General features: G+C 39.2%; 1 protein-coding gene across 3 annotated transcripts in view; it reads left to right on the forward strand.

Moving 5' to 3' along the window:
• MTR (5-methyltetrahydrofolate-homocysteine methyltransferase) overlaps window positions 1-14793 on the forward strand; it is a 108815-nt gene that overhangs the window by 3294 nt on the left and 90728 nt on the right. For 2 of the 3 annotated variants that reach the window (XM_010384679.2, XM_010384681.2), the window contains exons 2-5: window positions 5459-5673; window positions 8122-8211; window positions 10084-10153; window positions 11884-11976. In XM_010384679.2, the coding sequence (XP_010382981.2) occupies window positions 5459-5673; window positions 8122-8211; window positions 10084-10153; window positions 11884-11976 (468 nt within the window). The remainder of the gene's footprint in view (window positions 1-5458; window positions 5674-8121; window positions 8212-10083; window positions 10154-11883; window positions 11977-14793) is intronic. The other variant, XM_010384680.2, reaches the window with a different exon arrangement.

Consider the following 14793-nt stretch of genomic DNA (forward strand, 5'->3'; position numbering starts at 1 on the left):
GGTCATTTTACCTTCAGGGGAGATGAGTTCTTGACACTGCAATTTGTAACTTACATGCACATATTAGGAATTTATTTGTTTAGGCCTTCATCTTGTCATTCTTTAGGCTAGTTCTTAAAGGTGGTGCTAGCTGACTTACCCCGCCTCCAAATCTGACTAGGGCTTTAACCACTTATTCCCATGTTTATTCTTTGGAACACTTGATGTGAATCAGAATATTGTTAGCTAGAAAATAAGATGTTAATGGCAGCGGAAAAAAACCCCACAAAGTATATTCCCTTAATCCACTCAAAACTGGAGAAAATACTGTGTGATCTCTTAGGCTTACAAGCCAAGAATGTTTCTTGGGACTGTCCTCTGCACTGCAGTTATTTACATATACTTATATACATTAAACATAAAAATATTTCTGAAATAGTGTTATAACTAGTCAGCTAAATGAAGGAACTGCAAAACTGTATTCTTATGTTTACTGTGAAAGATAATCAGAAAGAACCTGCTTTATTTAGAACTTGACTAGTCAGTAAATATATAGAACGTTCTAGACCTAATGAACTGAATACAGATAAATACAATATTGTTGTTGTTTTTCATAGAAGACTGACATTTCAATAGATCCCCACTCTGCCAAGGGAAAGAATTGTCAAGGTGGCTTATTCTTTTGAGCAAGTTCTGATAGTAATTAGAAACTGGTGAATTAGAATGGTAATTAAAGCCAGTGAAAAATGACCTCCTACTGGAAAAGCTGGAGGAATACAGAAGGCTAATATAGTGGACACTTCATACCAACAGATCTTCTGAAGGAAGACTTCTTAGTTTCTCTATATGGGAAATCTTACATTATCCTCTAAAGGAAAAATAAGCAAGTAGATAATGAGGAAGCAGTGGTTTTTCTTTTTTTCTTTTTCTTGAGACAGTCTCACTCTGTTGCCCAAGCTGAGTGCAGTGGCATGATCACGGTTCACTGCAGCCTGGACTTCCCAGGCTCAAGCAGTTCTCTTGCCTCAGCCTTCCTAGTAGCTGGGACTACAGGTGCACACCACCATGCTTGGCTAATTTTTGTTTTTTTGTAGAGACGAGGTCACTGTGTTGCCCAGGCTGTTTTTGAACTCCTGGACTCAGTGATCTACCTACTTCAGTCTCGCAAAGTGTTGGGATTACAGGCATGAACTGCCACACCCAGCCTGAGTAATGGATTTTTAAGGGCCTCAGTTGCATAGGAGTTTTTTACTCAGTCCGCAAAATTTCTGCTCATAAGTGTTTTATTGTATATTCCTTGTTGTCTGTATTTTCCATTCGCAATTCTCTTGTTTCCATAGACTGCCTTTTTCACATATATTCATATATTTATACATTTTGTTGTAAACTCTATAGGTATCTTAAAATTCACATTGTACATTACATTCTGGAATGTACAAGGAACTAACACAAATCAATGAGAAAACAAATTAGCTTTAGACATTGAAGAATCTTCCTCCAACCTATCGTCTATTATTTTTGTCTATGGTGACTTTCATTTAACAGAAATCCTTGGTTTTTATGTAATCAAATTCATTGTTTTTTAAAAAAATTAAGAGATTGGTCTTTTGCATCTTAAGAAGTTCCTCTTATTTGAAGTCATAAAGTTCTTCCACATAAATTATACAGTAAGTTTGTCAGGTTTCTAAAAAACCAAAGCAGATGTTTTTAAAAACTTTTGATCTCTTGCCTATATGGTGGCTCAACAAACAAGATATCAGAATTTGCATGTGTGGGGCTGGGTTGTTTTATGGTAAATAGTGAACTGTCTTAAAGTCCAAAAACAAAGCTTATTATTTCTGGATTGAAAAGGTAATCCAGTAAGGGCCCCATGGAAAAGTACTAAGACTTTTTATGAAAATGAGAGGAGGGTTGGAGGCTCTCTGAGTGGTTAGATTTGCTAAACATGTGTGCACTTGCTCAGTGGAGAAGATGGGAAGAAGGGCATGTAAATAATAGGATATTGATTGATATTGATTAATCATTTTGCTGATGTCAAAGAATATACTTCACTGTCTGTGGAAAAGATTGCCTTTTTTTCCCTAGAAAGTTTGAATATCTTTTAAATATGAAATGTCACGTGTATGACCTATTTCCCCACTGCCACACCCCACACTCACACCAGGCTTATGATTCAGTCACCCATGTAAGTTCACATGATGTCATTTCAGGGAGAATTGCAGCTACATCCTTTTGAGAAGAAAGCGATTCATTTGGGCATGTAGGTTACAGTCTTTAGTTCTTTGTCTTCTCATTCCTCATGTGAAATTATCTACATTTAACAGCTTTCACTGGGTATTTTCTTCTTTCACCCGACTGAAAGAAGACATTTCCAAACCTGCAAATATACCATTCCTGCTCCAACGTGAACAACTGAGAGCTTCAGGCTTTACATGATTTTTCACAGCCCACTGAACTTTGTAATATATAGAACACAATTGTTAGAGCTTCAGTCCCAGCTCTGCAGTAATACCAACATAATAAGAGTAGCTAATATTTATCAGATGTTTACTATACATCAAACACCAATGTCTCATTTCATGACTTGTGTGACTTAAGAGGTCCAGTTCTTAACATATGGTCTCATTTTAGTATCACAATTCCAATGATGAGGGCAGGGCCGATGTTTCCTCATCTTCCTGAAGCATGGAAAGGACTTGTCTAAAATCCCATAGCTACTAACGGGAACTGGGGCTAAAACCCAGATTTCTTGGATTTCCCACCCTGCCACTATTAGCTTAAGCCTATCAAATTCTGAGTGCTTATTGGCTGATAGGGTAATCACCTCATGGAGTGCCTAAATTAACGCTGCATGTGAATTTACCGTGTCTACTATAGCTTGAAATGACGCCCACTGCCTGATGCCTACCAGTCTTTCTATTATACATGCTTCATTAAGCCCTACCTTTTCTCCACATTTCCCGAGAAGTGATTTTCTTTGGTTCTTGAAGTACTTTTGGTCAGATCATTGGAACTTAACTTCGTTCCTTTATCAGGAAGTGTTTTCTCTCACCTGCAAGTTCAGTAAACACAATTAGCCAGTGAGGTGGCTTTGGAAAGGAATAGTACATCCTGAAAGAAACATAGCACTTTGGAAAAGAAATGAGATATTGGATATTGCAAATTTTTCTTTCAGGTTACTAGAGCCACCTTCCTGAAGCCCACTTGGAGAAAGTCACTGAAAATAGTTCTGTGACTACCATTTAGCCCCAGTTCCTGTATTGTATACTTGAGACCCTGGACAGTAAGACAAGGCAGGGTTGTAAGTTTGCACCCAATACCAGCTTACAAATATTCTTAAGTTACTGGTTTGGGTTTTAAATTATCTTTGGCTGTTGTTTCTCATCTACCCTCACTTTTTTGTCATTTCAATTACAGAAATATTTACCAAGTACTGACGTTGGTGTTGCTAGGCATGAGCTCCAAGGAGCTCAGATAGCTTAGAACCAGCTCCATTTGACTTCAGCTTTTCTTGCCTCTTAGGGAGCACAGAAGGAATGGGTTGGTGTCATTAAGATTTGTTTTGAGTAACATGTATTCACTCTGAGATGCTATAGGGAGTTGTTGAAGGTGTTTAAGCAGAGGAAGCAACTGGTTTAAAAAATTGTTCTATAGGAAGATTAATCTGGTAGTGGTGCATAGCATGGATTGGAACACAGGGCGGCTGGGTATGGTGGTGATGCTCTTACCTTTGTAGAACACTTGATAGTTTACAAGGCACTTCCATAGATGTATGATCTCATTTGCATGGATGCAAACTAGAGCTCAGAGAGGATTTTTGATAGCTGGCCTGTGTAGTAAGTTCTTGAAGAAAGGGGTTGTCATAGGGCGAGGAAGGTGGGACCATTGTGCATGGCATTTTAGAGGCCAAATCTATAAGGCTTGGGATCTAAGTAGATGTTGGTTATCAGGGAGAATAAGGAGTCAGATAATATTGAGATTTTATGATTAGTTTTCTGGGAAGAGTGTTGCCATTTACAGAAATCAGGAGATGAGACAGAGAATATATGCAAGTTTGGTTTTGAATATTAGATTGAGGGGCAGGTGGGTAGTTGAGGTAGCGATATCCAGTGGATAGTTTACAAGCTGGGTCTAAGATTGGGGCCAGGTGTTTTTGGTATTTAGAAGGTCATTGGCGTCTTTAGAAAGTAATTTCAGGAGAAAGATAAGAAATCGGTGGTTGCTGAGGTGGAACTGTGGGAGTGGGAAGGGCTAGATGGGGGAGCAATGGGAGCTGTTGGTGATCATGCGCTCTTCCTTGGGTGCTTTAAGAAGGGAAATAGAGGGGCCAGACTGCAAGAGGATTTTGAGGTGGAGAGGGTGTGAATTTGAGGAGCCTCCAACAGAAGACTTCTTTGTATAGGATTAGGTGAAATCACTTGTGGAGTGAGGAGGAAAAGGATTTGGGGCTAAAAAAAAGCAGAAATTGGGACAGCAGATATTAGAAGTATTGAGGAAGGTCAAGAAAAGGTGAACCAAAGAAGAGACTGAACATTACAAATTTTCAGTGACTCTAGTCAGCATAGTTTTGTGGCTTTCCAGTAGGTCATAGAAACCAGAAAGCAGGATTAGAAGGAGTAAGCATTGGGCCCTTTTCTGGACTGGGAATTAGAAGTCAAGGAGCGTGGGGAGAGTTGAGAAGTTCAAGGGTGTTAGCCGGTTATTATTTCATAGTTGGGCAGAGGTGAGTAAAACTCTGTTTGCAGGCCATTATTAGTTCTGGCAATAGGTGAGGGAGAAGGTCAAAGCTAATATTTTAAAGAGTAGTTTGGAATTATTGATGGTTTTCAATTTTCTCTACTAAATCATTTTATTTAGGGAGAGGAAAGTCTTGTATCACTGGCCCATTATTGCCTGTTTCCCTCATCTGTAAAACAGGAGTAGTTATAGCCTACCTTCACCTTGTTTTTTTTTTTTGTTGAGACGGAGTCTTGCTCTGTCACCCAGGCTGGAGTGCAGTGGCCGGATCTCAGCTCACTGCAAGGTCCGCCTCCCGGGTTTACGCCATTCTCCTGCCTCAGCCTCCCGAGTAGCTGGGACTACAGGCGCCCGCCACCTCGCCCGGCTAGTTTTTTGTATTTTTTAGTAGAGACAGGGTTTCACCGTGTTAGCCAGGATGGTCTCGATCTCCTGACCTCGTGATCCGCCCATCTCGGCCTCCCAAAGTGCTGGGATTACAGGCTTGAGCCACCGCGCCCGGCCCTTCACCTTGGTTTTGTGCTTCACCAGGGATTTTGTGTTGTGTGCAATCTTGTATTAGGCTTTGTTACGACTTAATGGCCTTTTTGGGCAGCATTTTCCTATATAGAGTTATGAGTGCGTCTTTTATGAACTCCATTTACTCCTTATTGAGGATTATTATAAATTTCTCTAAAGCTCCTCCCTTACACATCTTTTTTACCTTTCATTCTTTAAAGTAAAACTTCCACTTTCTTTAAAGCAGGTCTGAAGAAAACCCCGCTGGATGAGATCGATGCCATTCTGCGGAAGAGGATTATGGTGCTGGATGGAGGGATGGGGACCATGATCCAGCGGCAGAAGCTAAACGAAGAACACTTCCGAGGTCAGGAATTTAAAGATCATGCCAGGCCGCTGAAAGGCAACAATGACATTTTAAGTATAACTCAGCCGGATGTCATTTACCAAATCCATAAGGTAAAGTGTTCCCAGGTTCCCAAATGTATTCATTCTGTTATTCTGCAAGCTATTTCATGTATCAGGGCAGACTGCTATGCCGAGTGCTCTGGAGAATAAAGAAGAAAGAGGCAGTTTATTCAGAAAGCAAGTTTTAGACATCAAATAAAAGTTATGTACTGTGTTGGGCACTCAGGATAAGGGAATGAGATAGGTAGGTTTTCTGCCCTTGAGGCATGTAAACTCTAGTGAAAAACTATGAGATTGTGGACAAATAAGGGTTTTCACACTAGTGAATGTGAGAAAACTATCTTATTCAAGTCACTGCAACAGCCCTGATGAAGCAATGCTTAAAGGTGGTGTCTTAGCTTCGGCTGCTATATTACCTGTTACCATAGACTGGGTTATACAAGCACACATTTATTTCTCACAGTTCTAGAAGCTGGAAGTCCACAAAGTGCCAGCAGATCCTGCGTCTGGTGAGGGCCGTCTTGTTTATTGATAGCTATCTTTTTGTATCTTTACTTGACGGAGAGCAGAGAGAGGACAAAAAACTCCCATATTTCTTCTTATAAGGGCACTGCTGTGGTCTCAATGTTTGTGTGCCTGTGAGATTCGTATGTGAAATCCTAATGCCCAGTGTGATGGTATTAGGAGGTGCCCTTATAAAGAGGCTCAAGGGCGCTTATTCACCCCTTCCACCATGTGAAGATACAGTGAGAAGATGCTGTCTATGAACTAGAAAGCTGGCGCTCACCCATTATAAAATTCTAAGATACAACTATCACTCATGTGTTTCATATTTTAGTCTAGTTTTCTGTATTTGGATTTTTAAAAATTAAATTGGGATTACATTGCTTCGTACTGTCTTATAATTTGCGTTTATTACTTATATACCGTATTAAATATTCTGAAACATGGTTTTAATAACTTCATAATCTATTCTTTGTATATATCATCATTTATTTAACTAATCTTCTTATTCCTAGGCATTAAGTTTATTTTCAATTTTTCTTGTTCTTTTAAAAAAACTTAAATTAGTTCTTATAAAACAAATCTCGTAGATAATATATTCCCATTTGACCATACTCTAAATTGCTATTTTTTCCTTAGAGATAACCTCTGATGTTAGTTGCTGTGTGTCGTCCCAGATTCTTTTGTTATGCATTTTCATGTATGTATATATGTGTATACGTGAGTGAATATATATGTAGAAAACTCATAGTACTCTGTGTGTGTGTGTTTTAATTTAATGGTGTCACGCTTTACATATCATTCTATTTTTTTTTATTTAACAATACTTTGCAGAATCTTTCCATGTCAGTATTTGTAGATATACAATTTTTTTTAGCTGTCACATGGCATGTAATAAAGTGGATATATTTTAGTTTATTTAGCTATTTCCCTATTGGTAGATATTTAGGATGTTTGTTATTGTTACTATAAATATGCATATCTTGGTTTTTTTCTCCCAGTGCTTCTGCAAGCATTGTCCATCGACTTAAGAGGGGTTGGGTTTATTTAGTGTTGGAAAATCAAGGGGGTCAAGAGATTCCAGGGTGCTAGTCAGATTGAGGTTGAGATGATCCAAAGAGTGGAGCCAGGAACACGAGTTTCGAAGAGAGAGCACAAAGGAGCATCAAGATCTTCAGGGTTTCAGTAAGGATGTGACGCTGGTTCAGAGGGACTAGGAAATGTAGACTGAAAACATTGTGGTCAGATGTTGAGATCTCTGAGATGGTATACTTCTCCATAGGCATCAGGTTCTGCCAAAGCAGGAAGAAGATAAGGGAACACAACTACCGTTCGTTGAGTGCCCATTATGTGTCAGACACTTGATGTTGTTTTTTTGAGACAGGGTCTCACTCTGTCACACAGGATGGAGTACCGTGGTGCCACTGTGGCTCACTTGAACCTCTGGGCCCAAGCAGTCCTCCTGCCTTAGCCTTCCAAGTAGCTGGGACTATGGGCATGTGCCACCATGCCTGGCTAATTTTTTGTATTGTTTTGGTTAGAGACAGGGTCTTTCTATGTTGCACAGACTGGTTTTGAACTGGCCTCAAGCAGTCCTCTCACCTTGGCCTCCCAAAGTGCTATGATTATATAAGCCACCATGCCTGGCTGATGTGTTACTTTATATTAGCAGATAGCTACCCTGTGAAGTAGGGTTATAATATTTTTGAATGAGGAGACTGAGACTCAGAGAGTTTAAGGGACTTGATTAAATTCTTATAACCTTAGCATGTTAACATTGTCTGAAGTCAAGTTCTGTGTTTATTTATTCATACCACATGCCTTTCTGTGAAATCCTTACACCTTTTTGCATCTCTACCTTCTAATGCAGTGCCTTACTCTTAGTAAGTGGTCAAAAGATAGCTGATGATAATGGTGGTAATGAAAGGGCATGTTTATTCTGGGGGGACAAAATACTTTAAAGCTCATAGTTGACATTATAATCTCTTGTTGCAGGAATACTTGCTGGCTGGGGCAGATATCATTGAAACAAATACTTTCAGCAGCACTAGTATTGCCCAAGCTGACTATGGCCTTGAACACTTGGTAAGAATTCCATTGTTCCATGTATCTAAGATACTTATAGGCGTTTGCTGCGTTGGTAGTTGCTAGTGAGTAAAGCACTAGAAGCTGCAGAGTCAAGCTAATGCCTAGTTATCTTTTGTTTATGATGAGACGGGGAAAATGATGTGAATCCTTCCTGCTTGTGAACACAGTGGCCCATTCATTTTCCAACTGGCTACTTTTATGGGCAAGTAATAATCAAGTATAAATGATACTTATTATGCAGTAGCTGTTGATAAAGGCGTAATCATTGGCCGTATGCACACAGTATTATGACGCCTTTTTGAGTATTAGATGGCAGCCTTGGTTTCTTTTTTAAAAATTGTGATTAAATACACATAACATAAAATTTATCATATTTATTTTTAAGTATACACTTCAGTGGTATTAAGTACATTCACAGTGTTGTGCTATCATCACCACTGTCCATTTCCAGAACTTTCTCATTTTCTGAAACTGAAACTCTGTACCCATTAAACAGTACCTTCCCATTCTACTTCCAACTCCAGCCCCGGCATACTCTATTCTACTTTCTGTCTCTATGAATTTGACTATTCTAGGTACCTTATGTTGAATCATATAGTATTTGGCCTTTTGTGACTAGTTTATTTCACTTAATGTAATGTCCTCAAGGTTCATCCATGTTGTCATGTGTGTCAGAATTTCCTTCCTCTTTAAGGTTGAATAATGTATCATTGTGTGTATATACCGCGTTTTGCTTATTCATCTGTTGATACTTTGGGTTGCTTCTACCTTTCGGCTATTGTGAATATGCAGTGTTGCTATGTACGTGTGTATACAAACATCTGTTCAAGTCCCCACATTCAGTTTTTTTGTATATATACACAGAAGTCAAATTGTTAGATAATATGGTAATTCTATGTTTAATTTTTTGAGGAACTACCATACTGCTTTCAGAGTGGCTGTACCTTTTTTTTTTGAGCCCGGGTCAGATAGTATAGTACATATTTTGGCTTTGTTAGCAAAGTCTTTTGCAACTACTCAACTCCATCATGTAGTGTGGAAGCAGCTATAGACATTATATAAATAAATGGACTTACTTTATCCCAGTAAAACTATTTACAAAAACAGGCAGTGGACCCAATTTGCCCTATGAGCTGCAGTTTGCCAACACCTATTTAGGATATTCTGGTTATTAAATTCCTGGATGTGGTTATTCAAGACACATAGGATCTTAGGAATTCAAAGGAACTTGAAAATCACAAGTCTAGGTTATCCCAACTTGGTCTGTGGAAGAGCTTCTGGAGGGCTGTGAACCTTCTTAAATCATAGGCAACACTGTGTGTGTTTGTGCATATTTGCTTTTTATTTCCTGATGAGAGGGTTCATAGCCCTTTATCAAATTGTCAGGTCGTTAATAATATGCAAAAAGTTCAGAATTACTGATTCCAACTATTGTACATGAATCAGGCCTGGAAAAGTTGCAGTGGGAACTGCCTGGTCAGGCAGTGACAGACTAGTCCTTGCACCTGCATGTTTTGCCTCTTAAGCCTATTGCTGTTTCCATTGCTTTATTTTTTTCTTAATTCTCAGAATATTTAACTACATAGGTTATTCTCTGACATGCTAGATGTCTAAGGATTGCCCTTTTACCAGCTAGCTCATGGTTTGGGAGGAGAACCTAAAAGCAATTCTCAAGGATTCTTATCTTTCCTTGCTGCCTTTCAAGTCTGGAGCTGATATGCCTGCTTGGCTAAGATTTCACTCAGACCTCAGATTAATTCACTCTACATTTCGTTACTGAAGAACACTGGGTATTGGATGGTCATGAATCCATTATTTATTGTGTGGAGGAAAAGAAGGACAAGCTAATGTTTGTGGTTGATACATTAGGCCTACCGGATGAACAAGTGCTCTGCAGGAGTGGCCAGAAAAGCTGCTGAGGACATAACTCTCCAGACAGGTAAGGAATCTTCTTCTCTTTTTTTTGCACACGTGGTTCCTTTGATATAGTCAGCTATAACTTGCTGTCCTTATTGCAGTTTTTCCTTATGTGGCCTTTGGCTTATGAGCAACACTGCAGACGCTGTATTTTACGTATTTGTAGATTACTTCTCTGCAGTTTCATGATCAAGCACTCAACATCTTTGAATTGATGCCAATCCTGTGGTCTTTGGGTTGCTCTTTCAGCCTGGTTTAGCCTGGCTTGGTAGCGAGGCCCCTGACTTCGTTGTGTATTTAGAGATGAAATAATTTATGTCTCTTTGGAAGCACATCATCAGGTCATTAAAAGTAACAGCTGGCTGTTTTGATGATCTTGGCTATTATTAGGATATTTGATCTCATTTTTTTAAAGCCACCCTCATCCCTGTGATTAGCTGGTATAGGTAGAGATATTGCCTTTCAAGCATTTTCCCTTTATACTGTTGATGTCCTTGAAGGCTCTGTGAAGCACACAAAAAAGTGTGGCATTAGATTCAGTCTTGCTGGGACTTGAAAAGTGGCTCCTGAAATAACTAGCCTCCTGGCTGGATGCCATCAGAACACTTGGGCACCAGCTGGTAGGAGGCTTTGAGAGAGGGAAAGGAATATAAGAAATATATGGAGCCCCTTAAGATTTGGAAATGTGAAGTTATTGCCAACAGGAAAGCAAAATTACTGTGAAGTTATGCACAGCATACTAATGAAGACCAAAGCAGTTTACAAGAACTCTGTTTCTAAGAGATAATGTTTAAATTCATGGAAATGCGTAGACTATTACTCCAACAGAGTCACAGGTCAGAGGACACTGAACCAGCTAAAGCAGGGAGAGATAAGGACAGTTTTCTTATACCCACGTTATTGGTTAGCTTTGGGGATGCGAAAGAATATTTGGGCCTGTAACCTCTTCAAAAGCTGGTTTATCAATTAGCTGATAGTCTTCTCCAGTTAAATTACAAAGCATAGTAACCAGGTTATTGAGTGGCTACAGTCATCAAAGGTAGTGAGCAGTACGACCCTGGCTTCTGTGTAATGAACACAACTTCCCACGCCATTTTTAGAAGCACCTGGGCTCCAGGGCAGAGGAAAAGTTATTGAAGAAAGATTTGCTCTGCTTCATACTTCAATTTCAGGCTTTATAATTGTTAATCCTGATTTAGTATTTCCTTCTAGTGAAGGACCTGCAATATGGTACTAGAAAGCATTTCAAGTTAAATGCTACTGTGAGGTGATTTTGCAGAACTTACGTTAAGTTCAAAACCTTTAGGGCTTTGTAAAAATAGGAGGAGAGGGAATTTGTTCAAACACAGCTCTAGTGATAGAAAAGGATTACTTACTGAAATGTTTTAGTCAGTTGTGTGAGAATTCAGAGTTTTGGGGACTGGTTTTGTGATGATATGTGCATATCTCCTATATGGCATAATTTCCTTAGTGGGCTCTGGGGCAGCCCCATGATCAAATATATATAAGCAGCATCTATGAATCATCTAAGTTAGATAAAGACTATAAATAGTCTCTTGCTAGTTTAGGAGAGGTCAAGTTTTATTGTCAAATTGAAAAAAAAGTTTGGGCTTTTAGAGCTTTTTGGATTTCAGAGTTGTGTACAAAAGATTATAGATCTGTGTTCTAGAAAAAAATCTTATTGGCTATTCATTCACAGCAAAAAATGTTCAGCCACTTAGATATTTCACACTTGTTTTTCTTTTCCCAAAGGAATTAAGAAGTTTGTGGCAGGGGCTCTGGGTCCGACTAATAAGACACTCTCTGTGTCCCCGTCTGTGGAAAGACCAGATTATAGGAACATCAGTGAGTATTTACCGTATATAATCATTGATCTTGGGCAAGTACCTCTGTGCTTCAGTAAGCTATAAATCTGTAAAATGGAACCAATAACAGGATCTACCTTAGAGTTACTTTGATTTAATCCTTGTAAAAGGTGTACAACAGTACCTGGAATATAGTAGACATCTAAATAGAAAGTTAGCTATGATGATGATGATTATTTGAACTTGCTTTCAAATGTATATGGTGTTGTGTTAATGCTGCTTTGTCAGCTGTGGAAATGAAACCAACTAAAATAAAGCTGTAAACTCAGAAGTGGAGCAAATTTGGATACTAGGTTTGTGGTCTATTATAGAATAGCCCACAATATCCTCGTTTATCAGAAGGCAGTCCGTACTATCTAGACATCTGTATTAGTCCGTTTTCACACTGCTGATAAAGACATACAAGACTGGGCAATTTACAGAAGAAAGAGAGATTTAATGGACTTACAGTTCCATGTGGCTGGGGAAGCCTCATAATCATGGCAGAAGGCAAGGAGGAGCAAGTCACATCTTACATGGATTACAGCAGGCAAAGAGAAAGCTTGTGTGGTGAAACTCCCCCTTATAGAACCATCAAATCTTTGAGACTTATTCACTATTACAAGAACAGCATGGGAAAGACCTGCCCCCATGATTCAATTACCTCCCACCAGGTCCTCTCACAACACGTGGGAATTCAAGATGAGATTTGGGTGGGGACACAGCCAAACCATATCAACATGTTGGCATTATACATGTTATAAACTACCATATATAAACGTACTTATATTGAGATCTGACAAAACATCCAAATATCTAGGTCAGTTTCTAAGCATCAAGACTGTAGAAAACAAAATGCATTTAAATATCAGAGCTGAATAGTCATGATACCATGTCTGGTAGTGCAGTCTGTGGAGATGACAAGATCAAGCAAGTATAGTTTGTAGGTTTTTGGTTTATGGAACTTTGTGTATTGTGATACCACACTTTTTCACCAGGAGCTGCTCATACCAGGCTTATGTGTTGTTGATGCTCCCTTTGGTCTAGACATGCCAGTGGGGAGCTAACTTCTCCTTGCTCTTGGGCTGTACAAGGTGAAGTACAGTAAGTCTTCACTTAACGTCATTCAGATTCTTGAAAACTGCATATTTAAGCAAAATGATGCATAGTAGGCCCTCAATTGATGGCATTTCCTTCAACAGAATTTCATTATAATGTTGATTAGAAAGATAATACTGGTTTTGTTACATATTAGTCAAAGTTGCAATTTCTGAGAACCTGTCAATGATGTTACAGGAGGACTTTATTGTATAGGCTTCTCTATTGGATATTTGAGCATTTTTTTCTTTTTTGGTTGGGAAATAAAATGGGGAGAGAGATGATCTCTCATGTGGAAATAGATAATCAAATACATTTCTTTTCTTTTTTTTTTTTTTTTTGAGACAGCGTCTCACTTTGTTGCCTAGGATGGAGTGCAGGGGCACGATCTTGACTTACTGCAGCCTCCACCTCCTGGGTTCGAGCGATTATCCTGCCTCACTCTCCCCAGTAGCTAGGGCTACAGGCATGTGCCATCATGCCTGGCTAATTTTTGTATTTTTAAAGTAGAGTTGGGGTTTTACCATGTTGGCCAGGCTGGTCTTGAACTCCTGACCTCAAGTGATCTGCTCGCCTCAGGCCCCCACAGTGCTGGCGTGAGCCACTGCACTGGGCCAGTCCAAGACATTTCTAACAAAAATTTTACCAGGAGTGATTGAACACTTTTTGTTTGAGACTGAAATTGCCCACCAGACAGGTTTCTTCTCTGACAGAGTTGGTGTAAGAGCAGAGACAAAATCTGCAGACTTGCAGCCGTTTGTCACAGAGTGACTTCAACTCAACCTGCGACCTGTCCACATCACTGTGGCATGTTTCTCACAGCCATCTCTTAACCGGTTGATTGAAATGAGCTATGGAAGGAATGATATATTTCAGAGATATTGAATAAGGGGTACATGTTCAAGAAATTCGTGCCCCTTCCTTCTCACTCCTCAGCTTGTACATGGGAAGTGGAAGTTATGTGGCAGATATTTAGGAACAGCTGCCTTCAGCTTACTTGTTATACCTTCTGTCTCTGCCACCTTTCTTTATTTGGTTTCTAACAAAAGATCGTGTTCTTATGGTACTGGTACCAAACAGAGATATAGACCAATGGAACAGAACAGAGCCCTCAGAAATAATACCACACATCTATAACTATCTGATCTTTGACAAACCTGACAAAAACAAGAAATGGGGAAAGGATTCCCTATTTAACAAATGGTGCTGGGAAAACTGGCTAGCCATATGTAGAAAGCTGAAACTGGATCCCTTCCTTACACCTTATACAAAAATTAATTCAAGATGGATTAAAGACTTAAATGTTAGACGTAAAACCATAAAAACCCTAGAAGAAAACCTAGGCAATACCCTTCAGGACATAGACATGGGCAAGGACTTCATGTCTAAAACACCAAAAGCAATGACAACAAAAGCCAAAATTGACAAATGGGATCTAATTAAACTAAAGAGCTTCTGCACAACAAAAGAAACTACCATCAGAGTGAACAGGCAACCTACAGAATGGGAGAAAATTTTTGCAATCTACTCATCTGACAAAGGGCTATTATCTGGAATCTACAAAGAACTCAAATTTACAAGAAAGAAACAATCCCATCAACAAGTGGGCAAAGGAGATGAACAGACCCTTCCCAAAAGAAGACATTTATGCAGCCAACAGACACATGAAAAAATGCTTATCATCACTGAACATCAAAGAAATGCAAATAAAAACCACAAT

This window comes from Rhinopithecus roxellana, chromosome 8 (assembly GCF_007565055.1).
Source record: "Rhinopithecus roxellana isolate Shanxi Qingling chromosome 8, ASM756505v1, whole genome shotgun sequence".
NCBI classification, from domain to species: domain Eukaryota; kingdom Metazoa; phylum Chordata; class Mammalia; order Primates; family Cercopithecidae; genus Rhinopithecus; species Rhinopithecus roxellana.